The sequence below is a fragment of the Lampris incognitus genome, chromosome 15, assembly GCF_029633865.1.
Source record: "Lampris incognitus isolate fLamInc1 chromosome 15, fLamInc1.hap2, whole genome shotgun sequence".
Lineage (NCBI taxonomy): Eukaryota > Metazoa > Chordata > Actinopteri > Lampriformes > Lampridae > Lampris > Lampris incognitus.
Window position 1 is genome coordinate 19,846,111 of NC_079225.1, and position 26,339 is coordinate 19,872,449.

General features: G+C 45.1%; 1 protein-coding gene across 1 annotated transcript in view; it reads right to left on the reverse strand.

Annotated features, from left to right (window-relative positions):
• LOC130125269 (nesprin-1-like) overlaps window positions 1-25,833 on the reverse strand; it is a 63,180-nt gene extending 37,347 nt beyond the window's left edge. Inside the window, 28 exon segments of the mRNA XM_056294797.1 lie at window positions 1,501-1,705; window positions 1,810-1,943; window positions 2,718-2,888; window positions 3,592-3,747; window positions 3,900-4,055; window positions 4,216-4,392; window positions 4,690-4,839; window positions 4,928-5,110; window positions 5,268-5,400; window positions 7,731-7,927; window positions 8,377-8,508; window positions 8,972-9,145; window positions 9,343-9,543; window positions 10,833-10,952; window positions 11,085-11,186; window positions 11,374-11,589; window positions 12,561-12,725; window positions 12,852-12,980; window positions 13,678-13,828; window positions 15,273-15,373; window positions 15,540-15,746; window positions 16,323-16,514; window positions 20,455-20,628; window positions 20,861-21,070; window positions 21,614-21,775; window positions 22,154-22,267; window positions 23,687-23,827; window positions 25,591-25,833. Of these exon segments, the coding sequence (XP_056150772.1) occupies window positions 1,501-1,705; window positions 1,810-1,943; window positions 2,718-2,888; window positions 3,592-3,747; window positions 3,900-4,055; window positions 4,216-4,392; window positions 4,690-4,839; window positions 4,928-5,110; window positions 5,268-5,400; window positions 7,731-7,927; window positions 8,377-8,508; window positions 8,972-9,145; window positions 9,343-9,543; window positions 10,833-10,952; window positions 11,085-11,186; window positions 11,374-11,589; window positions 12,561-12,725; window positions 12,852-12,980; window positions 13,678-13,828; window positions 15,273-15,373; window positions 15,540-15,746; window positions 16,323-16,514; window positions 20,455-20,628; window positions 20,861-21,070; window positions 21,614-21,775; window positions 22,154-22,267; window positions 23,687-23,827; window positions 25,591-25,833 (4,596 nt within the window).
• Between the last annotated feature and the right edge of the window lie 506 nt (window positions 25,834-26,339).

A 26,339-nucleotide genomic window follows, 5' to 3' on the forward strand; every position in this document is an offset into this window, starting at 1 on the left:
CCTCCAGCTCCTCCTGGGGGATCCCAACGTTTTCCCGGGCCAGACTGGACATTTAGTCCCTCCAGCGAGTTCTGGGTCTACCCTGGGGTCTCCTCCCACTTGGACATGCCCGGAAAACCTCCAAAAGAAGGCACCCGAGAGGCATCCTAATCAGATGCCCGAACCACCTCAACTGGCTCCTTTCGATCCGAAGGAGCAGCGGCTCTACTCCGAGCTCCCTCCGAATGGCCGAGGTCCTCACCCTATCTCTAAGGCTGAGCCCAGGCACCCTACGTAGGGAACTAATTTCAGCCCCTTGTATCTGCAATCTCACCCTTTCGGTCACTACCCAAAGCTCATGACCATAGGTGAGGGTTGGCACGAAGACTGACTGGTAAATTGAGAGCTTTGCCTTCCAGCTCAGCTCCCTCTTCTCCACAACGGTCCGGTACAATGTCGACATTACGGCTGATACTGCACCAATCCACCTGTTAATCTCCCGCTCCATCCTACCCTCACTGGTGAACAAGACCCCGAGATACTTGAACTCCTTCACTTCACACATATCTTACTCTAAATATATGTATAGTACATTAAACACAAATAAAAGCGGGATTGTAGTGCTGATACTTGTCTTGTGTGTCTTGAAAGACCCAAAAAGAAACATTTCAAACAATGGGAGTCCTTCAGTCAATTATATTAATTTCAACCTATCACAGTGGAGCACTTTTCAACCTCTTAATTTCTGTCATCTTACTGCCTCTGTGAGTTTCAGTCAAACTAACACCATGGCCATAACCAGCATGGCCCTGTATGACCAGCTGGACATGGGATGACCCTAAATTGTAAATCAGCAGCCCATCTTTGCTTCTGGACATCCCTCTCAAAGGGCTTTTGTTACAGTGTGGAGATTTACATCTTAAAAAGACAAACTGACAGGGGGCTATTTGGCCATCTGCAGAGGGGAAAGAACTCTTTGGGAATCCTTAAAATGAGCTGACAGGCAGTTTCGAAGCTTATTCAGAAGTCCATTGAAGCCACAAGAGTCTAAGCCTGTATTGTTCATGAACTGTCTGCTCACCCTGCGCCTTAAGGACAAATATTGATTCCGGTTTAAATTTCTTGAAATTTGTACTCAGCAATATGTTAGCAACAGATTTACGCCCTGAATAGTTATTAGTCATGGTCACAATACTTTGAAACTCATTCATTCAGTAATCAAATTCAGGTCACAGAGGTTGACATCTGTCTCAGCAGGCTAGGACATAAGACAGGAAGATGTCCTGAATGCAATTTAGAGTCTCCGATCCATGTGACCTACATGTCTTTTTATTCTGGGAAGGACCTGGAGTACTCAGATGAAAACATCTAGTTGTAAGGCAACGGTGCTAATCACCAAACCACGACAAATGCATACAGGTAAAACCCATGGACTAACTCCAAAAGAGGTAATAAATACTGGACGTGCAGCAGATTGTTACAGCATAACCTCACTCTTAACACTGCAATTGTTTTCCTTACATTGCAGTCCTTAATCCAAGCACAGCTCTCCTCTTCTGTGATGTCCCTGTCGGTGGCGCTCTTGAGTAGGCGGTCGGCCCGCTCCTCCTGCCTCTGGACTGCTGCTGTACTCTGTCCATACAGTGCTCTGTAGCGCTGCCACAACACCAACAGAGCTTTGCTGCTCCTCAGCTGCTCTGAGATCTGCTCCAGTAAACTGTTCCATCTGAGACCCAGAAACAGAAGGAAGTCACAAAGTGAAACCAGTAGTTGTAGGTCTAGCAAAAAAAAGGTCTTCTTTTGTTTCATAGTGTTCCTGGTTGTGCCTACCTTATGTTTACATCACGGAGGGCGCTGTTGAGTGTGTCAGCCACAGACGGGTGGCACTCGGTCAACAGCTGGTGAGTTACCGAGCCGAACTTCCTCAGACTGCTCTCCTGTTTATCCATCTCGTCCTGGAGGTTCTGATACACATGGGACACACGCTAAGGGTTAAAAATTATCATCACCTACTTGACAAGTTAATTCAAGAGGACAAGCCTTAGGGTACTTTGGGGGTATAAGGCAGAGAAAAGTAGGGAAATGTTACGTTGGGAGTATTACAATTGGAGAAGTGAGTGCAACTTGAAGTCAGTAATCCTTATCTACAGAAAGCATGCTTATCAAATACAAAAAAAAAGAAGACTAACTTTGCGGACTTTAAGCACCCCCCCTCTTTTCTCCCCAGTTGTACTTGGCGAATTACCCCACTCTTCCGAGCCGTCCCGGTCATTAATCCACCCCCTCTGCCGATCCAGGAAGGGCTGCAGACTACCACATGCCTCCTCCGATACATGTGGAGTCACCAGCCACTTCTTTTCACCTGACAGTGAGGAGTTCCACCAGGGGGACGTAGCGCGGGGGAGGATCACGCTATTCCCCCCAGTTCCCCCTGCCCCGAACAGGTGCCCCGACTGACCAGAGGAGGTGCTAGTGCCACGACAAGGACACATACTCACATCCAGCTTCCCACCTGCAGACATGGCCAATTGTGTCTGTAGGGATGCCCGACCAAGCCGGAGGCAACACGGGGATTTGAACCGGTAATCCCCATGTTGGTAGGCAAAGGAATAGACCGCCACACCACCCGGATGCCCCGACTTTAAGCACTCTCACCCAGAGTGACTTGCAATAGTTATACCGTTGTCATGAAAACTCCTCTATTGTCTCATGGAAATAGTAAAGGCCGCACTCCTCACCTCCAGACTCTCAACCTGCTGCTGCACCGCCTCCAGGGACCCGTTGAGGAGGCATAGTCTGGACACAGAGTACCTCCCCTCCAAAAGATAACCATTAATCTCCTCGGCAGCTCGCCGGTACAACGTCCACTGCTCCAATACCGAGCGCAGGCTCAACTTCATCTGACTTATCTGGAGAGGAGAGAAGTGGGAGTAGGTTAATAAGGTCGAAATAAGAAATTAGTGGGATTAATCAATGTTTATAGAAAGAGTGACTCTATGTAACAACCGTGAGGTTTGTGAAGCATGATTTATATTCACATCTACTCCATTTGACGTTAACTTAATGGTGAAATTCCAATGATTAATGTTTTTCAACCCAAACCTGGTAGAGGGGGTTAGCATCAGTGACCAATTTAAAAGTCATAGAAAACAGAACACAACCACAAAACATCATATGTTGCTTGGATGTGTATGCTATTGCACTTCCCAAGCTCAAAGCAGGCTGAAGGCATGCTAATAACTCACCAGTATCATTCTAATACTAATCAAAGCAAGAGAGACAAGATTGAGATGGCTTGGACATGTGTGGAGGAGAGATGCTGGTTATATTGGGAGAAGGATACTGAATATGAAGCTGCCAGAGCAGAGGAAAAGAGGAAGGCCAAAGAGGAGATTTATGGATGTGGTGAGGAATGACATGCAGGTGGCTGGTGTGACAGAGGAAGACGGAGAAGACAGGAAGAAATGGAAACGGATGATCCGCTGTGGCGACCCCTAACGGGAACAGCCGAAAGTAGTAGTAGTAGATCATTCTAATATTAATATTGATACAAATTATTATTTTAACTAATAATAATAATTCAACTACAATATTATAACGACTGCCTCTTACCATGTGGTCTAGGTTGGCCCAGGACTGGTTTAGTGATCTGAGGGTCTGCTTGACAACAGAGCAGGCCTCTCCTTTCTTGTTCTGGATGAGTGCATTTCCTCTTTCCTCAGCCTTCTCTAGATCCTTCTCTTTCTCCTTCACTAATTCCTCTAACTCCTAAAAGAAGAAATAGGAAGTCTTCAAGAAGAGAACTTGAAAATTCTTTTGTGCAAGAATAGTCAGAATTCAATGCATTGAAAAGTCAATGAGATAAAAGTATTCATCAAGGATGAATGGGCATGGTGTGGATAACTGTGCCGTAATGCTACCTGACAGTCTTTGAGTGCATTCTGCACCGATGCTACATCCTCTATCCTGTGTCTCCTCTTCAGTTTCTCTTCCTGCAAGGTGAACCAGGTTTTCAGGGCCTGGACTCCATTCTCATGCTCCAACCAACCTTCTAGTAGTCCTTTCAAAAGCTGAATCTGAGTCACAGATACACAGCTTTCAAAATGTCAGGTTTCAGAAGACAGCAAATTACTGTGTGCACACACATTAGAAAATAACTGCCTGGAACCAATACGGTCTTATATTTCATGTACGAACTAGAGGTTAATTCAATAAGAGTATTTAGGGGGCTCTTGCCTTTTCAGTGATGAGTCCCTGCAGTATCTGCCACCGTCTGTTCATAGCTCCCAGCTTTTCAGCAAAGTCTGTCTTGTCACTGCGCTTCCCCTCCACATCCTGACTGCTGATCTGCAGCACAGACTGGTTGACAAAATCCACAGTCAGCTGCTTACAGGTCAGGTCAATACGGAAACCCTGCGAAACATAGAAATGGTACAGCAAAAAGGAAGAAAGAAGAGGGGATGGATTAAGGGAGATAGGACAAAAGAGCTGGATGCACTTTTCAAAATGAGCCAAACTGATGATCAGAAAAAACATTTTTTTCATCTCTACTGAGTGTTGAGCTTGAGCATTAGGGTTCCCTTGAGGTTAAAGGTCATATGTCAATCAACTTTTCAATCAAAATCAACTTAGGGGGTCCAGAACTGAACACCTGCTGGCTTCTATAGAGTCAAAGGGAAGAGACACTCCTCCATCTATAAAACTAGGTACCTTATACTTCTGTAAGAAGTCTTGGACCACCTCCGAGCCCACAGCTCCATTGATCTTGTCCTGGTCTTCCTCTATGATGTTCTCCATGAGCGAGATCCAACTCATTAGCTCCGTGATGGCATGCCGTGACGCCAGCTTCTCCATTTGCAACTGTGGGAGAAGAAGAGACAAGTTACATTTCTGCAAAAAAAGCTGATCTCTAAACAACAATAAAACAGAATAGCAACTGTTCCAAGACCTGGTGTAGTTTCTCCTGCACCACGGGGATGCGAGTGAGCAGCTCAGCCCATTGAGTATCCACTTGGGCCAGGGCTGACCTCAGACCAGCAGTATCTACTCTTTTCAGCCGCAGGAGCTGATTGCCTGTACTAAGCACCGAGGAACGCAGAGATGATTTAGCATCCACCTCCTTGGAAAATTCCTGTTGGAAAACAGAAAGGAGAATGAGAGACTGGGAAGGTAATGTCCGACTGACAGCACATTAAATTAATATGACTTTCATCATTGATAATCCTTTGTCTCGGGTACACTTTTGCATCCGATATACTGTGTAAACCATATGAGCACTCTTTACTAACCAGAAAGGCACAGAGGTGGTCTCTGACAGTCTCCAGCTCCTGAGGCACTGTGACTGATTGTGTAGTCCAGAACTCCAGGCGGTCTAAAGCTGAACGCAACCACTGGCTCAGCTCGGCCGACTCACACTGGTACCTGGGATTTATACAAAGGAGAATATATGACACAATTTTGCAGTATCCATGACGGACACCGCATAAATCTCCATCTGTATAAAGGTATACTTAATTGCATGTGACGTTTTGTTTCTTCAGACTTTCATCAGACAAAATAACATACATTGCTGATATACTCCGACAGTTTTGCAGAACTGAAATCTAAAAGGCCTATGTTTTGTTACCAACATAAGAATGTTTCCGTCTTAAAGAACAATTTTAGCAAGAGTCATTTCATGCCATTTCTTTTTTTTGGATTTCCCCCCCCTTTTTTCCCCAATTGTATCCGGCCAACTACCTCACTCTTCCGAGCCATCCCGGTCACTGCTCCACCCCCTCTGCCAATCCGGGGAGGGCTGTAGACTACCACATGCCTCCTCCGATAAATGTGGAGTCGCCAGCCGCTTCTTTTCACCTAACAGTGAGGAGTTTCACCAGGGGGACGTGGCGCATGGGAGGATCACGCCCCAATCGACCAGAGGAGGTGCTAGTGCAGTGACTAGGACACATACCCACATCCGGCTTCCCACCCACAGAGACGGCCAATTGTGTCTGTAGGGACGCCCGACCAAGCCGGAGGTAACACGGAGATTCGAACTGGCGATCCCCGTGTTGGTAGGCTACGGAATAGACTGCCACACTACCCGGATACCCATTCATGCCATTTCTTATCATGACTACTGTTATCTATTAAATGTCAACAAAGAAGACAGACAGTTTGTCCAACAGGCAGACAGAAAGTGAGTCTGACAGATACAATGACGAACCAGTCAACAGACAAAAAAGGTGGGACTCTAACACAGTCAGATGTGCGTGCGTGCGCGCGCGCGCGCACACACGCACACACACACACACGCACACACACACACACACACGAGGGGCCGTACAAGCCATAATTCATTCTGGCCCCCTCACATACATAAATTCTCCTTTCACATACACACAATATATGAATGTGTGAGTGAAAATATATTGAATGTGTGAGTTAAAATATATAAATATGAAAATAAAAATATACACTACCGTTCAAAAGTTTGGGATCACCCAAACAATTTCGTGTTTTCCATGAAAAGTCACACTTATTCACCACCATATGTTGTGAAATGAATAGAAAATAGAGTCAAGACATTGACAAGGTTAGAAATAATGATTTTTATTTGAAATAAGATTTTTTTTACATCAAACTTAGCTTTCGTTAAAGAATCCTCCATTTGCAGCAATTACAGCATTGCAGACCTTTGGCATTCTAGCTGTTAATTTGTTGAGGTAATCTGGAGAAATTGCACCCCACGCTTCCAGAAGCAGCTCCCACAAGTTGGATTGGTTGGATGGGCACTTCTTTGAGCAGATTGAGTTTCTGGAGCATCACATTTGTGGGGTCAATTAAACGCTCAAAATGGCCAGAAAAAGAGAACTTTCATCTGAAACTCGACAGTCTATTCTTGTTCTTAGAAATGAAGGCTATTCCATGCGAGAAATTGCTAAGAAATTGAAGATTTCCTACACCGGTGTGTACTACTCCCTTCAGAGGACAGCACAAACAGGCTCTAACAGGTACTATTTAATGAAGATGCCAGTTTGGGACCTGTGAGGCGTCTGTTTCTCAAACTAGAGACTCTAATGTACTTATCTTCTTGCTCAGTTGTGCAACGCGGCCTCCCACTTCTTTTTCTACTCTGGTTAGAGCCTGTTTGTGCTGTCCTCTGAAGGGAGTAGTACACACCGGTGTAGGAAATCTTCAATTTCTTAGCAATTTCTCGCATGGAATAGCCTTCATTTCTAAGAACAAGAATAGACTGTCGAGTTTCAGATGAAAGTTCTCTTTTTCTGGCCATTTTGAGCGTTTAATTGACCCCACAAATGTGATGCTCCAGAAACTCAATCTGCTCAAAGAAGTGCCCATCCAACCAATCCAACTTGTGGGAGCTGCTTCTGGAAGCGTGGGGTGCAATTTCTCCAGATTACCTCAACAAATTAACAGCTAGAATGCCAAAGGTCTGCAATGCTGTAATTGCTGCAAATGGAGGATTCTTTGACGAAAGCAAAGTTTGATGTAAAAAAAATCTTATTTCAAATACAAATCATTATTTCTAACCTTGTCAATGTCTTGACTCTATTTTCTATTCATTTCACAACATATGGTGGTGAATAAGTGTGACTTTTCATGGAAAACACAAAATTGTTTGGGTGATCCCAAACTTTTGAACGGTAGTGTATGTATGTGAAAGGAGAATGTATGTATATGAGAGGGCCAGAATGAATTATGGCTTGTACGGCCCCTCACACACACACACACACACAGTGCCTGACCTGCTCCAGTGTTTGAGGGTGGAGTCGAGGCGGTGTAACTCCTTGTTGACTTTGGTGGTGGAGGAGAGCCAGTGATCCCCCAGTTGGGTGAGCTGGTTCTCCAGGTCTGAACAACACATCGACAGCAGCAGCCTCTTCCCCTCCTCCAGCACCTGGTAGAGCTGGGGCTGGTGCTGCGTCAGGCTGGCCTTCAGACGCTGGTGAACAGAGACGAGGAGAGATGGAAAGGGAAAACTGAATGACTGACCAAGGTCAAGTCACACAAATTACAAATTTCTTTCATGATTAATAGACAAACAGATATACAGGATTATAGCTGTTATGACACATGAAAACAATGAACCTTTAACAATGTTTTTGGAAAATGAAATAATGAATACACTGTAAATACATTTTTACTCAGTGAAATCAAAAAATTTATAAAAAAAATGTAAATTATATAAAAGAAGTATAAAATCAACAAATTGAGAGCGCCTGTTCAATAACGGTGTGTTTTACAAGATATGTGTAAATTCAAAATATTGTTATGAACTCCACTGGAGGTGCTTTTTTGCATACATGTGTGCATTCACAAAATCCATTCACGTGCGTGGTTGTGTGCACAGCACATATGTTATTTGTCTGCAGTACATGTGTCGCTTGGTACCTGGTAGAGACCGATCCTTTCATTGAGTCTCTCCTCCGTCTCCTCCACCAGACCCACGGTAGGGATACTACACTCCACAGCCTCCAGCTGTCTACACAGAGCCTGGTAGTCCTCCGCCAGCCTGCTCCATGACTGGCACAGTAAAGAAGTGGGAGGGTTAGTTATTTGATTCACATATGAGGCCTCGTATTTGTGGATTGTCATCATCTGTTACCACCTCCTAGAAGGCTAAGGTAAATAAATATGGTATCTGTCCTTGTGCTATGTGCCCATCACGCACTTTGCTAGCCATTCCCTCCATCTACCCATCAAGAACTTATGCTCCTTTATTGAGCAACCAACTAAATAGACTAGACAGATTTTCAATTTAAACTAAAGTGGCACTGATTTGAATGTAGACTGACACCTTGTTGTTTGAATTTGTGAGCAAATATTCTCTTGCAGAAGTGTGGCTGTTAAAGTGTGGTTTTTAAAGTGCAGTAACTCAGCAGCCCCCTGGATTACAGTTTTAACTGAACAAATCTCTATTGTTTGTCTATGCATTTTCAATATACCATTTATTGCTCCTCTGTAAACATAAACCGACTGCTCCCACCTCCAGTATGCCCTCCAGCTCCACTCCTCTCCTGTGGGCCTGTTTGAGGACATTGTGGGCCAAGGTCATAGTCTCCTCAAGGGCCTGGCTTTCTCTCTGAACCACCAGACCAGACACCTTCATGTAAAATGTCTGGGTCAGGATCATATGACACTCCAGACCCTGGAAGAACTCCTGATGGAGAAAAAGAGAAAAGATTAAAGCAACCAAACCAAACCTGTCGTTAGAGGACAGAAAATTAATCTGATGCTCCATGACCAAAAACTGATACTGCAAAGCATCCAAAAGTAAGTGATATAGCTAACTACAGAGTGCAACAAAAGATAAATGAATATTATCCCCTCTCACCACTGTTTATTAATTTCTCTTACTTTGTGTTTCTCAAGCAACATCTGGACCTCGATGACGGAGACCACGGTCATCTTCTGGTCGGCAGCCATCTTGTCCTGAGCGGTGTCCACCAGCTGGCTAAGGTCATGGAGGGCCGCCTCATACTGGGCCTTCAAAGACAGGCCATGGTTCAGACTGCTACGCCTGGAGCCCACCATCAGCACCAGCTCCTCGTATGCATCCTAGACACAAGATTAGGAAATGAACCGACATCAACATATAAGTAAACACTAGAATCATTGTAATTTGTGTTTTCAATCTGTCAGTGAAAACAACATTACCATCCTGCAGGACAAAGAATAATTCATAGTGCAACATTATACAGTAAAGAGACCAGTTATTTTGTTATAATCTCTACTCTGGTGGCTCTGTTCTACCATTTAACAGAGCAGTTCTCCTTCGGCTTTGTAAAACCCAATACCATTTGTAACACAATAGCCCCTAGTAAGGTTTCTGTATTTGTTTTTTTGGTTGGTGACCCATATGGGTGTCACGATATACCAGTATTAATGATAACTGTGATATTTAAAAAATGAAATATTGATCTCATGTTAATAATACACATATGTAATCCAGCGCTTCTTAAATCATTTCTGTTTCTTTCTGTTCTCACTTTGTCTCCCTCCCCCAATGCCCCCCCACACACACACACCTGACATGACACTGTGACACAGTAACTAGCTAGCTAGCTACTACCACCCAACCACACACACACACACACACACACACACACACACACTACATGACACCATGATACAGTAACTAGCTAGCTAGCTAGCTAGCTACTAACACACACACACACCACACACACACCAGAGCGTGTTGCTTCTACTGCAGCGCAAAATCATGTCTTGAAAAATGGAAAGAGGAAAAAATTATGTAAGGACATGGTCGGCGGACGTTAAATCACAGTATATCAGAGTGGTTGTCAGCCTGTGGTCTCACACACAAACGCTCTGTCCCTTGCTCCACACAAGTGATTTTGTTTCAGTTGACATTGCATTGATGGCAGATGTTAGGGCTTGTGGATCTTTCGTTTATCAGTTTATCTGGTTGCCTTTTCACTATCCATTAAGTGTAATTGTTTGTTTTCTATGCTTTTGTACAGTTATGGTTAAAGACTCTCTCTCCACCTCCCTATACTCGTATTTTGAGTGAAATTCATTTGCCAAAAAAGAAACAAAACAAACAATAACAAAGTTTAAGATGAATTTGACCAATAGCATTGTTTTTTTCTTCTTCAAATTTTCTATAGATATCGCGATAATGTCGTTATCGTTAATTCTTTTGGCCACGATAATCACGTAGTGAAAATCTGATATCGTGACAGCCCATGACCCTTCTAGTGACTGCTTCAGCAATAGATATGCTGTATAAACACAGAGTGACACTGAGGGAAAGAGGGGGAGAGGAAGAGGGAAGGAAAGAATGGCATAAAAGGATGGAGCCTCTACAGTGGGCCTGTTGTTACCTGTAGTTTGAGCAGTTCTTGGTTGGAGACCTTGTCAATATGCAGTCCCTCTGCTTTGATCTTCAGCTCAGTGACTCTTTGCTCAAACTCCCTAAGGCTTTCCTCCACCTCCGATAAGGTCTACATTATGGGAAGAGAGTTGATGATAAAGGATTCTGAGATCCCATTGGCAAAATTTTAAATATCTCAATACTGTGGATGTGTTTTGAGATGTATCAATAGTTCTATATATGCGATTGCAGAGAATGTTACCTCTATTTGTTTGGATGCAGGTCTGTCTGCTGTTCCATCCATCCTCTGCAGCAGCTGGTGTTTGCTTTCACTCAGGGCTGTGAATAGCATCCTCAGCTCATTCTAGCAGGGACACCAGAAGCAAGGTTAATAAAACCGAGCTTTAGAGAAGTCATAACACAAATGCTACAATAGCACACTACTAAAGTACCTCATATAAAAGTGGTCAGTCAAACATTTCTGGTATGACTCAGTTTTGGCCACTTAACTGTAACCCACAGACATGAACAGTGTATGGTGATGTCTTTACCTGGAAGGTCGAGTGCTCTTGCAGCCTGTCTCTCATGGTGTCAGAGTGCTGCTCTAAGGTGGAGTCCAGCAGGCCAAGTCTCTCCTGCAAGCCATCCAGCGTGTCTTCCATCAGGGCTCGCTCCTCTCCTCTGTACAGCCGGCCTGGTCCTCCACCCAACAGGTCTCTACACTGGCTCACCTCCCCTGTCAGCTCCTTCAGCTCTTTACTCAGGCCCTGCAGAGAAATACAGGAGCATAGGTTGGCATCCCCATCCACCATAATTCTGACAGATGCTCTTTCAAAACAATATTAATGTTGCTCAAAACAATACTAAATATATGAAAAACCTGCATATGGTAAACTTAACTGTTACTAGTATTTGAAAAAAAACCCACTTTAATTAAGAATATGTAGCTTAATAAGGTGTAAAACGCTTTAGAACATGTTGAAACAAGGCCGCTATTAACATAAGTCATGTTTCCATCTATCTAACTTTCAAGTAAATTTCAAGAAGCAAATAATTGAATGTAAAAAACAATCATGCAAATTAAGGTGCATGTCCACCAGATGTGTTTAAGCTAATAAACCCTAAACGTAGGCCTACATGTCCTACGTCATGTGTACATATTTCCACACGCACAAGAAAGATGCACAGAGTCCATCTAACCCCTACCCGACAAGGTTTTAATGCTCTTTTGGATCAGTTGATGGGCACATTAGCCCAAGGCTTAGTCCACACTTAGTCCAAGCTTGTCATAATGCTTGGTTAACATAAATATGATCTGACAAATCTTGAAAAATAGCTGCATTATGCTGCTATTTCTTGTCTAATACTGCTGATATGTTTTTTTCATATACCAAACAAAGGAAGGTTTTAAATTCCTCTTGCATCCACCTATATATCTGTTACTATCTCTTCATAGCCACCTTAAAAGCGAGGTGGATAAACGAGGTGGATCATGCAAACTTTGGTGAATTTATTTGATATCTGCTGTTTCCATTAAGCCTTTTTATTCAAAATGACAAAATAAAAACACTTCGATGGAAATGTGGTTATAGAGCTATTGTTGAAAATATTTGAAAGTATTTAAAAAAACATAGGGTGCACACATATTAAGAGTGTTGTACAGTATGTATGTATGCATGCTATATGTCTGATTGAAGAAACAGCACAGGCACTAAATGGTGTGTTGGTTCTCTCTCACCTCGAGGTGATAGAGTTGTGTTTCCGTGTCTTCAGAGAGCAGCACAGGACCAGACAGCAGCTGGTTCTCAGCTCCATCCAGCCAGGTGGAGGCTGCTGACACGGCGGCATAAAGGTCCTGCTGCACTGTCTCCTCTCCCATCACAACTCCCGATTTGCTCTCAACCTGTCAAGATAAGGTGGAGTAACAGGCGGTTCCTCTTTATATGGAGAGCTTTTAATGAGATATTTTTCTTTTTGGTGTTCTTCTTATAACACACCATAATCTGTGATTTGGCAGACTGTGCAGTACCTCTTGGGCTATTCTCGCCAGTGTCTGGCTGCAGGCCGCAAACAAAGCTCTCGGGGAGCAGGAGACCTGACTTGCTGACTCGCCCCTGAACACCACACCTGGACTGGACAGTCGAGACCTGTGGAGCACCTGGAGACATGCGTGACAAGACATGAGACTACTAGCCTGCATTCAAGTGTCTAAAATGAAACAGAAGAGAATTTTATTTTTTTGGTTTTCCTCCCCTTTTTCTCCCCAATTGTATCCAGCCAATTACCCTTCTCTTCTGAGCCATCCTGGTTGCTGCTCCACCCCCTCTGCAGACTACCACATGCCTCCTCCGGAGTCACCACTTGCTTCTTTTCACCTGACAGTGAGAAGTTTCGCCAGGGGGACGTAGTGCGTGTGAGGATCACGCTATTCCCTACAGTTCCCCCTCCCCCCCGAACAGGCGCCCCGACCTACCAGAGGAGGTGCTAGTGTAGCGACCAGGACACATACCCACATCCGGTTTCCCACCCACAGACATGGCCAATTGCGTCGGTAGGGACGTCCAACCAAGCCGGAGGTAACACGGGGATTCGAATTGGCGAGCCCCATGTTGGTAGGCAACGGAATAGACCGCCATGCTACCCAGACACCCCCAGAAGTGAACATTTGACTTGAAATGTATTACAAACTTATAAAGACAACATCAACGGTATAATTATACACCCACTAACTGCTTTCCTCAAGAAGTGTTTTGCTTTCTCATCTTCAGCCACTTTGTTACAGTGGGCCTTATTTTCTTTCATGTTGGATAGGTCCTAATTGAAAAAAGTATAATTGGATGTAATGGCAAGTGTACCGGGCTGAGCTGGTCCTGTTCCATGGAGTTGAGGGAGAGCTGCAGCTTGGTGCTCTGGTCTTTGTTTAAGTTCTCCCACTTCTGTCTCAGTGGGCCCAGAATGGACATGCTCTCTGCCTCCAACAGCACTCCCCCTGGGACTGATATCTCACTGTGTAAAGGGGGGGGATTCATATGAATAAAAAATAAACTGAAAGCATGATGATGATGATTGTCATTCATCTTCTGCCATTGTCTATATTTGCTTAATCCAGTTCAGGGCCATGGGGGTGGACTGGAGTTTATCCCTGCAGGCATTCCCACACACACAGTCATTCACACCAATAGATAATTTAGAGACTCCAGTTCACCCACAATGCATGTGTTTAGACTGTGGGAGGAAATGAATACCTGAAGGAAAGCCACAGAGGAAACCCATGCAAACATGGGGAGAACATGCAAACTCTACACAGATGGGCTGGAATCAATTCCAGGACCTACTAAACCATTGTGCCATCATTATTATTATTGCCGTTTTTACCATTAGGGATGGGTACTGAAACTGGTATTAAACGAGCACTGGTGCTTAATTATAAGTACTGATAAGCTCTGACGTTAACGGTTCTGCTATTGATATTGGAGAAATTAAGAATATAAATTTCCTATTTATTTAGGCTACACAAATGTTGTCTTGCACTTTTTATCTCACCAACTCTGTTTCTAATTCACAAAAATCAGGAATCAGGAAAATTTATTTGTCACTTCATTTCATTAAGAAATGGAAATGGATTTTCCGCTGTGGCGACCCCTAACGGGAGCAGCAAAAAGTAGTAGTAGATTTCATTTCATGCACTTGCGTACATGAAAAATAAGATTAAGACATTTGTCAGGGCCAGCTCTCTGCCCCCCCCCCCCCCCACACACACACAGCCTGCTCTTAGTGACGATGGTGGCAAGACAACTAAACGCACAAAAGTCTGGTTATACTTCACTAGAGTCGATGCTGACAATGCTCGTTGCCACAAGTGGAACAAGTCTTTTGCATGTAACTCATGCATTCTACAGAAACATCTAGTGAAAGTGCATCAAATACAAGCGGAGCTATGCAGTTTTCAACTGCCTAGCTCATAGTTCATCTCTCGTTGCCCCATCCACCTCAGCCAGGTGTGTTATGTATGCTGGCAGCCTGGAGCCCACATGGAGTTAATTAATTAATACAAACATGGGTTAATGATTAAAAGTAACGCTGTGTCCAGACATGAGAAAATAAAGCAATATTATTTCTGTTCTTAATTTTTTTTTGTGGACTGGATCAATAGTATCAGTAAGAGTAGAAGTACTGTTAAAATCTTAAATACCCATCCATTATTTTTTTTCTCCATTTTAATGAGATAAGGAGGATGGTAAATTACTTCATCATTAGAGATTAACATCTTTATAATTCTGAAAACAACCGATCGCGGTCTTCTAAACAAGTTAAAAAATAAACCAAAAACTGAATAACAGAGAAAGAAAAGCTCCTCATCACAGAATGAACGTGTGACAGATAAATGTGGTCTGCGGTCTACAGATTTATTTAGCAGTAGAATTGTTTGAAGGACGGATCGGTGTGGTACCTGTCTCCGTTGGGAGTGGTCTGCTGGCTGAGTAACTCCTCTCCCACACTGGCTACAGACTGCAGCAGCTTTTTCTGCTCTGCTACTGACTCCTCCAGCTCCTGGCAAATCACAACGCAGCATTCACTACATAACAACACTACACAGTTTGTTATTGGATAAAACTGCTAGAATTACCGTCCCGTATTTGAAATGTGTTCAGAATGCATAATTTCCCAAAGTAAAAAACAACGGGCCCGACACACAGACAGTTGTGCGGCCTTGTACCCGCTGTCGAAGCAGGTTGTCGTGCTGCTGCTGTGTGCGTGTGGAGCGGGCCTGCGACAACCACTCCTGCACATTGGGACTCTGGGAGAGGGAAGAGTCCGGCTCACTGTCCTCCTGCTCCTGTAATGAACCCTGAGATCAAGACAAAGCCCAGGGATCAGAGGATGACACTCGCCGTTAAGTATGGCACCAGTGTATTATGTTATTCTAACACCTGGCATTTATCAAGTTTTAGATTGCTATGTTCCTTTGCTGGGGTAAAAAAAAAGATAGTCATGAATACAAGTAAAGAAAGGAAATTCTGCCTCATTCACCCATTAGGGTAGCTAAAGCCAAACCCCAAACCCAAAACAGAAGGGCAAAATGTTGTGTCATTAAAATGACACCAGTTGCTGCTGTGTGTTTGGTGATGATTTGGCACGTTTTTGACTGGGTCAGAGGCCCATTGTGAGATGTACAATCTCTCGTTTTTCAGTGGTAGAAAACAGACTTTTTATAATACGGGCTGACATGACCTTTAGCATTAACACAATGCTACCATTGATGAAGATACACAATGCAACATAATGCAGCAGAGCACAACAGAGGGGCATGAGACAGAGGAAGGGAGAAAGAATCCAGAGACTGACAGGAAAATATAAGAAGAAACAGCTGAAGAGTTACCAAAGGAACGGAAGAGTTATGGACAATAAGGGTGGGAAGAAGAGAAATAGATTACAAGACAAAGGGAATTAACCGGTTAGATCTTCAACAGTACAAGCGACCATTGTCCTCAGATCTCACCTGTATGTCAACCTGTTTGTCCTGCAGCATCCTCTGCAGCTCCAGCAGGCTGTCTTTGAGGAAGTGGAGCTTCAAGGTGAGCTGTTCGGCCTCTCCCTTGGTCTCGGCCCGGCCCTCCAACAGCAAACTCTCGCTGTGAACGGACAACTCTGACAGGGATGCCACCTTCTGCTCGATCTCCAGTAACATGTTCTGGAAGGGCAGGAGTGCCGGGTCAAGCTCAGATGTTGTTATCAACATGACTGCAGAATGTTTCTAAATCACTCTGGGTTTAAAAAAAAAAAGGAAGTGATTTTGAGCCATGGATAACTAAAGCTAGCTAACTGATGGCATCCAATCACAACTTCATGCAGTACCCTGCCCGCACAGTTACTCATGGGAAAAGCTGTGTGTGTGTGTGTGTGTGTGTGTGTGTGTGTGTGTGTGTGTGTGTGTGTATACACACACAATCGACACATTCCGGCATTGTTGAACGCAGTTCAAATTAACAAAACCCGTTTCAAATGCTGTGTGTGTGGTGTTGTGTGTGTGTGTGTTTAAACAATCGACACATCCTTGCATTGTTAAACAGCAGTTCACATTAACAAAACCCTTTTCACATGCCGGACTGAAAGTACCACTCCCTATGGTTCAGCAGTCTGACTCATTAAGTGGCTGTAGCATAACAAAATCAGCTATCTCTGCTAATAACGGCAACGCCAATGGCTGCAAAACCATCCAATGAGAGCCGACTTTCACCAAGAGCTCTTATTGGCTGTGCAAGTGAATGGCAGTCAATGGTTCAGAGGCCTCTGCTCAGCATAATACAGCTGCACTTGTTGCCCTTTCTAGAAAGTACTGCACACATGCACGCATACCTTCATCACCATGGCAAGTGTTAACTCTTTTCCTTTTAGTTAAGCTCATCATTTAATTCACGGCTATATATTGACATTTTACTCTTTCTCTTGCTATACAAGGCTATTTAAGCCCACTGATGCATGCCCACTTTCTTACTTCATTTCCTAACTAATCATCGCCTCTTTAAAAATGAATAGCTCCTTAGTATTGATGATGAATTAATTGATGAGGATTAGTATTGATGATGATGAATAGATTGATGATTGATTGAAGTACTTATCATGTAAAAGACTGCTCCAAAAAAAAAAAGAAAAAGCGAATAGTTCCCTTTCCGTGTCCACACTGGGAAATGTGGTCACAATGGCTTGGAAGATGAAAAGAAGGGGATTGGGGTTGTATCCCCTCCCTTCACAAGGGGATATGAGGCCCATAGAGGTCATTCTGTGTGGACAAAATCTTTTTTCCCCCCCTGCTAGACCTAGCTCAAATACTATTCATCAATATTCGGCATGCTTTGTTAATCCTATTGAGGTGCTGAATGGGTGGGGTTAGCACAGAAGCTGGTACAGAGTTTAAATAAAGAAAAGAAAAGTATTTGAAACCAGCCTCAAGTAATAAACATTCTTGTTAACCTTATCTGGAATGTCAAGGTGTGGTTAAAGCCACCCATCTGGTACACTATGGTGTAAAATTAAATGCCAATATTTGCAGTTGCTAGTTCAATCTAGTCTAATGTCACACTCTTAATCCACACCCTCTTCTGCTCCACCAAATCTATCCACTTGAATCTCTCTCCCTTCTTACTCCACTGTGCATCCATCTACCTTTCTTCCTTCATCGCTTCCCTTTTTCTAACTCATAATCTGTGGTTTGTATCCAGACAGTATCTACCCACAAAAAGTAGGATCTACATGGGCTAGACCTGTGGACCTGAGCTCTAAACAAGCCATATGTGACCTATAATCAGCTTATTGTCTCCCAGCTGCCACACACACACACACAAACACACACACACACTTTATACAAAGTTTGTGACTCTTTTGCTTGAAGCACAGAGCTAACAGAGCTAGGAGCTTATTGTGCACGACAACGACAGCACTTTTAACATTTTAAATCAGCTTGATTATTTTAGGCAAAACATGTTGGACACTTCCACAAAAGGGGTGATCATTAAACTACCCTCCTTTTGATTTCTGCCATATTAACCAAAGCTGATAAGAAATGCTCTCATGCACTACCAACAGACACCAAACCTAACAGTCAGTTTTACATATTCCCCACATACAATATCCATGTTAATGACAACAACAAACAACACTTTCATTGAGGCTAGGTCATTCAGTAGAGCACACGGTAATTACAATGAGTCAACTCAATTAAATAGGACAAAATGCATGTGATTATATGAAGCCCTCACAATTTCAGCACTCATATTGCCTATTACAAGGAAATCATCAATGGTTTTGTCAATGTGCAATCAGTACTGATGAGTAATTTGAGACACTTATTAATACAAGTGGGGAAATTATGCTCTGCATTTAACCCATCCTAGCTGTGTAGCTAGGAGCAGTGGGCAGCCGCCGTACAGCACCCAGGGACCAACTCCAGTTCGTCTTGCCATGCCTCAGTCAGGAGCACAGACAGGAGTAGAAACCCTAACATGCATGTCTTTTTGATGGTGGAGGAAACTGGAGCACCCGGAGAAAACCCAACACAGACATAGGGAGAACATGCAAACGCCACACAGAGGACAACCTGGGATGACCCCCAAGGTTGGACAGTCCCGGGGTTCGAACCCAGGACCTTCTTGCTGTGAGGCGATAGCACTAACCACTGCGCCACCGTGCCGCCAATGCACAGATTAATCTACTTAATGCAGTGGACTGAAGCAATGAACTCCTCACTGTGTACTGTAGTGCTGGAGAAATCAGTGTTGTCCTGCTAACAGTTTTTCCCACAACGCCTACAACTACCAGAATGCATTGCACATAGGCCTCTGGGCTAGTGTTGTGGGACATAATTTACACCATCAGAAATGTAGCTTTGCTGAGAGAATGAGGATGTGTTTGTGAGTAGATTAGAGTATTAGAAAATCTGCAAGGCTGTAGTTTTTCCGGCCGCCAACTGACGTCATGATATGTCACTCGGTGGCCGGAAAAAAACTTGGCGTCATGGCTGCTCCAAAGTTGCAGACTCGATCAGGAACAACTGCAGATGTTTTTCATGTGCCGTCTCTGTCGCAGATAGACAGAGACAAGGAGGAAAATCAGTGAATTTTCCTATTAATAGCTGCAGGGCTCAATCCAAGCCATCCTGGTCCTGACAGCGTTAAACATGCTTCCATATAAACAGTACAAATCAAACACTCTGAGCAAGGGTGTCAACAAACTTTGGTTTTGCCTTTTTTTGGGGGGGTTTTCTCCCCAATTGTAGTCGGCCAACTACCCCACTCTTCCAAGCCGTCCCAGTCGCTGCTCCACCCCCTCTGACGATCCAGGGAGGGCTGCACACTACCACATGCCTCCTCTGATACATGTGGAGTCGCCAGCTGCTTTTTTTCACCTGACAGTGAGGAGTTTCGCCAGGGGAACGTAGCGCGTGGGAGGATCACACTATTCCCCTCAGTTCCTCCCCAAACAGGCGCTCCCACCGACCAGAGGAGGCGCTAGTGCAGCAACTAGGACACATACCCACATCCGGCTTCCCACCCGCAGACACGGCCAATTGTGTCTGTAGGGACACCCGAACAAATCGGAGGCAACATGGTGATTTGAACCGGCAATACCCTTGTTGGTAGGCAACGGAATAGACAACTACACTACCCAGATGCGGTTTTGGCTTTTTAATTGCTTTATATTTATAGCATGTCCCAGTGATAAAATCTAATGACTGATCTCAGAAAAGCTTCCTCTGCCACAGAATTTAAAACTATCATGAAGTGGCCCTGGATCAGTCAACATTTCTACACCAACTTCCTCTAATCAAGGCCCTGACAGGGGACAGGCATCGGCTGGACTAACAAATGTCAGCATCAACTATTTTTTTAAGCATCAATCAAGCCAGCTACAGTATGTCACTTCAAGTTTCCCTTTGAGAAGCAGTAGCAAAGTGACTTTGATGCCGCACCTACTATGATAGTGGTAAAAGGTAAAAAAGTTGCCTTGGTGGGTCAGTTGAAGAGAACATCTTGCAAACCACAGTTGCAATAGGCAATAAAAGCCTCCATGAACCCTGTGGACCAAACACACCGTCTGAGATGGATGGATGACATCATCACTGACATCTGTCTAACCTGGCAGTCGATAAGCTGCTCCTCCATGTCCATGTCTTCAGTTTGGGGCTGGAGGGCCAAGCTTAGCGTGGCACGAGTGCTAAGCAGCCAGTGGTCCAGCTCTTCAGCCTCACTGTGGTAACGCTGCAGTGCCTGCTCCTGTCGCTGTTCCTCCAGCTGCTCGCTCAGTTTCTCCTGTGGGGGGGGGGAATTGACAGGATGAGAAAATTTATTATGCCTCATGGCAAGGGACAAAAAAAAATTGTGTGCATTGGTAAATCTAAGCAGCTATATAAATTTATGACTAATGAGTTTGCTTATGTCATTACTTCCATAACATGGGCGAGAGAAAAGTGAGTATTTTGAGCTTCAGAATTGGAGAAATGTTAGCTTGATGTTATCTGTCATCCATTGTCTGAATGTCTACCTCCAGTAGCTGCCGCTTCCCTGATGCCTTCATGCGGATGGTGGCCATCCTCTCTCCAAGAACGGTGAGAGTAGACTGGAGGGCCATCTGGTCCCCGGAGTCGCCATCGCTGTCACTGTCTGCCAGGCCGTTGCCCAAGAGCTCCTCTGAGAAACACGTCTGAAGCTTACCGATCTCATCCTGCAGCATCAGGATCTCATCCATAAGAGCCTGGAGGGGGTCAGATAAGCTAATGAGAGACAGCAGATTGGATGTGTATGTGTGTGTGTAAGGGGGGGTGGGTATGGATAAGTAGGAAGTGAAAATTTAAATATTTGAAAATAAGTGGAAGAGGAGAAAATAGAGGAAAGAAGATGGAGGCAGAGAAGCAGAGAATGGCGGTTTGTCTGAGTCGTTTGTCTCTTGGTACTGTTACCACAGACACTGTACATACAGGCAGTTGCTGTAGAGTTGGCATAGCAACGGAGGACAGTGCAGCGTTGTCTGTGCAAACCCGCATGCAAGGACTAGCGCAATATCAAGCCTCTCAATCATTCTCTGTTTTCTCTCAGCAGTCTACCCTCTTGTTAGCAATGTCTCCTCACCATCACCCTGCACCCCTTATCTGTCTTTCAATCTTAACAGCATGTACGTATATATAGTATGTTACACACACACACACACACACACACACACACACACACACACACACACACACACACACACTCACACAAATTAAACCTTCCCTGGCCTCTCTGTCCCATTCTGCCTCACCTGGTGTGCGGCCATCTGGCTCTCGGGGGTCTTGTTGGGCTCCAGGCCTTCATTGAGGGCTCCCTCAATGGACTCCATCTTGGTAGATATGGACTGGAGGGACTCCTGGTAGTGCTGCTGGCGCTCCAGAGCCTCGTAAAGACTCTTCTGCTTCTCACTGATCTATGGCGGGAGTAGGGGGAGAGTGAGGGACAGAGAGAGGGATAAGAAAAGAAGGAAAGGGTACAGAAAGAAGGGAAACCAGAGAAGAGGCACTGGGCAGCAGTGTTTGCCTGTAATCTCAGATCGAAGGGTTTGGGGATGAATTCTGTTTGTTGGTTCATCTGTGCTTTAGGCTCCGAGGCAGGCTCCTGAGCTACACTGTGCTTATCAAGTAACTTTCTCACATCTCCATTTTGTTTGTGCTTTGTTAGGGGGGAAATTGGATCAAGTGGTGGAATACATGTTAACCATTGCAAACTGTGGGGGAAATAAGAGTGGTGTTATTATGGAGCCAATTTCACTTGCTGTTCATAACTCATAGTCATAGAGGTGACGTACCACGTTCTTAAGCGTTTCCCAGGATCTCTGCAGGTCATCCAGGTTAGCAGCGCTGTTCTCCATAGATGGGTCATACAGCTCCTGGAGAGGTGCTCGACTCAGGGGGACTCGGCCCTGCGGCACGACAAGACAGTGTGTGAGTGTCTGGGTGTGTATATCTGGGTCTTTGCTGGCAAACTCACATGCATGTATGCACGAGTGCAAGTGAATAAACTCTACTGTGTTTGTGTTGTGAGAAATGGCTTTAGGCGGAGAATTTTGTCAACCCCTGAGTTTAAGACAGGGTATGATATTAAAGTAATGTCATGTAATAGGTGAGTGAACATGATTTCTGTCTTCCTTAGCTGACTCTGCAAGGCCCCTCTGCAGGATATTTGCACTTTCAAAAACAGCCTAAACAAATTTTCCACTTTTTCTTTTTGGATTTTCCCCCCTTTTTCTCCCCAGTTGTACTTGACCAATTACCCCACTCTCCTGAGCCGTCCCGGTCGCTGCTCCACCCCCTCTGCCAATCTGGGGAGGGCTGCAGACTACCACATGCCTCCTCCGATACATGTGGAGTCGCCAGCCGCTTCTTTTCACCTGACAGTGAGGTGTTTCACCGATGTAGCGCGTGGGAGGATCACGCTACCCCCCCCCCCACAGTTCCCCCTCCCCCCTGAACAGGCGCCCAGACCGACCAGAGGAGGCGCTAGTGCAGTGACCAACACACATACCCACGTCCGGCTTCCCACCCACAGACACAGCCAATTGTGTCTCTAGGGACGCCCGACCAAGCCGGAGGTAACACGGGAATTCGAACCAGCGATCCCCGTGTTGGTAGGCAATGGAATAGATCGTCAAGCCACCCGGACACCCCCAAACTTTCTCCCACAATACTTCAATCTGTCTGTTTCAAACTCCATGTTCACCCTATTGAACCTTATTGATCTAGTCTTCTGTCTTGAGTTAATTGAAAATCTTTGAAACATCACATGACAATATTTGCACTTTATGATAAGAATAAGAAACACTTGAAAATTGTCAATTTCATTCACATGGTACTTTAAAATCATAGACTATTTTTAACAAAAACGTGCAAGGTTAGCTTGGCAAAACTGGGGAAGACAGCAGCATCTTAATCTCAGCAACAAAGCAAAACATAGTAACAAACTAGCTTCAGCAAGGTAATGCAAGTAAGTTACACTATCGGGGCAAACAGCGAGGGCATGAAAGTGTTTAGGATGGGTGGGGTGAAGGAACCTATGGGTGTTGGGGGAGGGGTCAGGCAGTGCTGGTGATGGTAGAGAAGGATCGGTTGTCAGACGGGAGATGGTCGTGGTTGAGGTGGCGGCGGCTGCTACTTTTGGCTCAACACAGAAAGCCAATCTTAGTGTTAGCAATTGGTTTAAATTACTATGGTGACCTAGAGAGAGATGAGACTGCACCACAAATGGCTGAAATGTGACTTGTAAAATGGAGGCGCTTAATTGTGGAAGCAGCTAAGGCGGTGGGCGCTGGGTTTGGAGGGTACCGGAGCAGAGTTTGCAGTACCTGGTTGAGAGGAGCATCAGCGTTAGCCCCGGGTGAGGGAGAGCGGCAGGCAGGGGGAGAGGAGACCTCACTGTTGGTGCCCTCCTCCCCTGACTCCTCCGTCACGGGGGAGAGGAGTGTGTGGCAGCGGCCTGCTGTCATCTGACCGCACACACACATGCCACACAAATCACACCAAAGAAGCAGGGAGAAGGAAACAAACGGAAAGCCACAGAAAGAAAGTAGCAATGACAGAGAGAAGATGAAGAGGAGAGAGAGAGCGAGAGAGAGAGAGAGAGCATAAAAATTAGTGGGGGAATGCATGATTGGGGACTGCTGAGTGAGCTCATTGCTAATTAATTCAACAGAGAGTAATCAAATAACACAGGGACCAATGAGATCACATACTGGCATCAAACACCTCGAGGCTTTTCCCTGCAGCATAGCATTAAAAATACAGAGTTCAATGGAGTGTTACTCTCTATTAGCTAATGGATAGAATGGATCAAGGCTCAGACTACAGAAGGTAAAGCCAGAATCCATCTTTAACAAACGACCGGCAAGATTTTTTTTGCCGGATACAGCAGGGGAAAGAAATGACTCTTGCCAGGAAGTCAAAGCGAACACACACACACACACACACACACACACACACACAAACACACAGCGACACACAGCGACACACAGAGAGACGACTGAGGTAGTTTCAACACATGCAAATAGTGCTGCAATTTCAGACCTAATCTCCCTGCCATTAGTTCTTTGCTTACACAGAAACATTCCTGGCATCCTAAAGCCAGACATTACTCTGTATTCATGTCACCAGACAGCCTTAAAGAGATTTGATCAATTTTCACTGGTTTGACCTAACCTGGTTACATCTAACCAGGAAATCATAATGACATTAAAACTCTCGACATGACTGCCGCAACAAACAACAAGTCAAACGCTGTTTGAAATGTCAGAACAGACAGGATAAAGTTAACTTTATGTGCACTTGAGAAAAGCAGCAGCCCAGGAGCAGTAGCGAAAAATCAAGGGCCAAACCGAATCTGATCTTAGCTACACAAAGCACAGCTCAAGCAATACATTGCAGATGAAGGAACTCGGGAGTAATGAGCGGAGCAGCAGTTGACTGTGAAGTGGCACAGTCGTCTCTATCTGCCTGCATGCCTCAGTCGAGAGGCAGCGCCGAAATGTGAGCCAAGGTCTACCGGGCTGCTTTTTGGCGGTTAATGTGGAACTTGGCCGGCTGACTTAGGACTTCGTTTCCCTCCGAGGCCTCTCTTTCCGGGATTCATGATGCAATGCAAGGCAACGTTCTGCGTCTGCATACCGGGGTGTGTGGGAACAGTTCGACTTAGTGAGATTTGTTGAGACAGAAAAGTACTACCGCAGTAAGGTGGTTATAGTGACAGTGTAATCGATGCACATGCATCGATTACATACAGTTCAAGGGTGGCAGCAGACCACAACCTATTCATACAGCACTCACAAACTATTCATGCCCTGTGCACAATCTCACAAACAGAATATCCTGTTTCCTGGTCCATGAGACCAAACAAACCACAAACAACAGCAGAGCAAGCAAGTAAGAACAAGCCGGTCTAAATCAAAGCAGGGGAGAGAGAGAGAAAGAGGGAGGTATAGCTGCAAAAAGCAGGAGACAGCCACAGAGCACTCAAGTTGTGGAGCAGATAAAAGTGAAACCTGGTTTTGATACAATGCTCAGAGACCCTGAGAAAGACCAGGTACCATACACACATATACACATATATATACATTCACACACACACACACACACACACACACACACACACACACACACACACACACACACACACACACACACACACACTCCTGGACCAGACAGATGTTCAGCCGTGTGCAGCATGTGTGCATGCTAAGAAGCCACCAGCACTCACCATGACGACGGAGGGGTGTGTGGGCAGCTGCTTGGTGGTGGCGGCGGTGCCGTTTGCCGTAGCGCTGGGCAGCTCCTCGTCACTCAGCTCGTCCATGCCGTCGGACAGGCCCTCCACCTCGCTGACTGTCAGCAGCATGGTGGCGTGCTTGGCTTTCACCGTCAGCATCTTACACTTTGAATGGAGTGAGGCGATTTGCTCCTGGTAGCCACGGATCTTCTGGGCCAGCTCCTGTCAAAACATCCCCCAGCATCAACAACAACAACAACGCCGCCGCCGCCGCCGCCCCCTCTCAGGGTTAAAAGTGTGTGGTTCAGTCCACAATAAGAAAAATCAATAGGTCAGGGATAAATGAGTCCCTGGAAAAAGAGAGGGGGAAGGGGGCTTGGTGAATCGGTTCAGCGTTGAATGCGGTGCCGGCGTGAGAAGACTAAATTCAGCGGACGCATTCTCTTCTTCCTGGTCTCTCCCTTTTAGTTTTGCTGCGTGTGTGTGAGAGTAAATAGCAAGAGAATAGCAATCTGTCTGACACTATCTCTTCATCCCTCTCTTTTCGTCTCTCAGCTCTGTAAGCCAATCAGAGCGGTGCAGTTGTGGGCGACTCAGAGAAGCGGCGAGCTCCACAGACAGGATGTTTGGTTGAGAGAGTCAGAGATCGTCATAGAAATAGTTCAAAATCTCTCAGAACCTCCCTCTCGCGCACATACGCACAAAGGGTAAGGAAAAACAGGAAGTGATCTCACTGCCCT